Source organism: Laccaria bicolor, genomic scaffold, assembly GCF_000143565.1.
Source record: "Laccaria bicolor S238N-H82 LACBIscaffold_40 genomic scaffold, whole genome shotgun sequence".
Lineage (NCBI taxonomy): Eukaryota > Fungi > Basidiomycota > Agaricomycetes > Agaricales > Hydnangiaceae > Laccaria > Laccaria bicolor.
In genome coordinates this window covers 81,831-82,713 of record NW_001889911.1, presented here as the reverse complement: position 1 = coordinate 82,713, position 883 = coordinate 81,831, and the positions used below count along the sequence as shown (strand labels likewise).

Genomic DNA, 883 nt, shown 5'->3' with positions numbered 1-883 from the left:
TGGTGCGTCTCAAGACGTCTTATTGCCGTCGACTTCCTTACATCGTTTTAGGTGAAGAATTGAGTCCGTCAAGGCCAAGCACCCTCAACTAGAGTATGAACCAAAGGTTTACAAGACTCCCACAGGCGGCGTGGGTGTCCCCTTCATCAGATGGTGAATGCGACTACAGCGCTAGGGTTCTTCACCTTCCGGACTATCTTTTTACTTGCCCACCAAGTTGTCTGTGTCTTTTTCCTTCTTTCTTCACTCTTTGCTGACCTTCTCTGATAGATTTCCCCCCAGGCCTCGTACTTACATGAGACCTCAGAGGGGGTGAGTGGGTCGAAGAGGGCGTCGCGTTTGGTGAACTTTGGCCCTGAGTGTAGGAATGCCGATCGGGCTGGCGTGTCTACCCTTTCAGAACATCGATGAATGCCATTTATTCCTGTACCACCAGTAGTTGAAATAGTTCACACAAGCTGTAGTCAAATATTGTCAGTATTGCAACCTCTGTGTCTGCCCTTCAACTCACATTACCATGCAGTGAAAGGTACTCCCCACTTCCAGCGAGCGCTTGTGCGTGGCACCTCTGATGGCACAACTGTTGCCATCACGTCCCCTTCCCTCAACACCACGTATGCACTTGTTAATGTACAAAGAACTCAGTCAGACACGGATGTGGTGACGACTGTATTGTCTTTAGCTACCTGTTAACATATGAAGAACTAAGTACAGGTAGCGTCAGTTATAGTATGTGAATATAAGTAATAAAAGAAACTCACCTCAGTCAGACACGGATGTGGTGACGACTGAGGTGAGGAAAAATAAGGTTCTGGTACTTATACGAAAAACNGGGTGGCTTGAGGTAAAGACTAGCAAATGCCGGAAGTAAATGTAAGTGGGG

The 883-nt window shown here is 47.4% G+C and overlaps 2 protein-coding genes across 2 annotated transcripts in view; one reads left to right on the top strand and one right to left on the bottom strand.

The window, feature by feature from the left end:
* Positions 1-95: 95 nt before the first annotated feature.
* On the top strand, positions 96-299 carry LACBIDRAFT_309411 (uncharacterized protein; the record flags this gene model as incomplete). The annotated part of the gene is made up of 2 exons (XM_001886833.1): positions 96-219; positions 271-299. 2 exons carry the CDS (start codon positions 96-98, stop codon positions 297-299), a joined length of 153 nt encoding a protein of 50 aa, XP_001886868.1.
* A 150-nt stretch (positions 300-449) lies between these two features.
* The window catches only part of LACBIDRAFT_332293 (uncharacterized protein), a gene marked incomplete at both ends in the record, with an annotated part of 1,520 nt that continues 1,086 nt past the window's right edge, over positions 450-883 (bottom strand). Inside the window, 3 exons of the mRNA XM_001886757.1 lie at positions 450-458; positions 512-568; positions 762-788. Of these exons, the coding sequence (XP_001886792.1) occupies positions 450-458; positions 512-568; positions 762-788 (93 nt within the window). The remainder of the gene's footprint in view (positions 459-511; positions 569-761; positions 789-883) is intronic.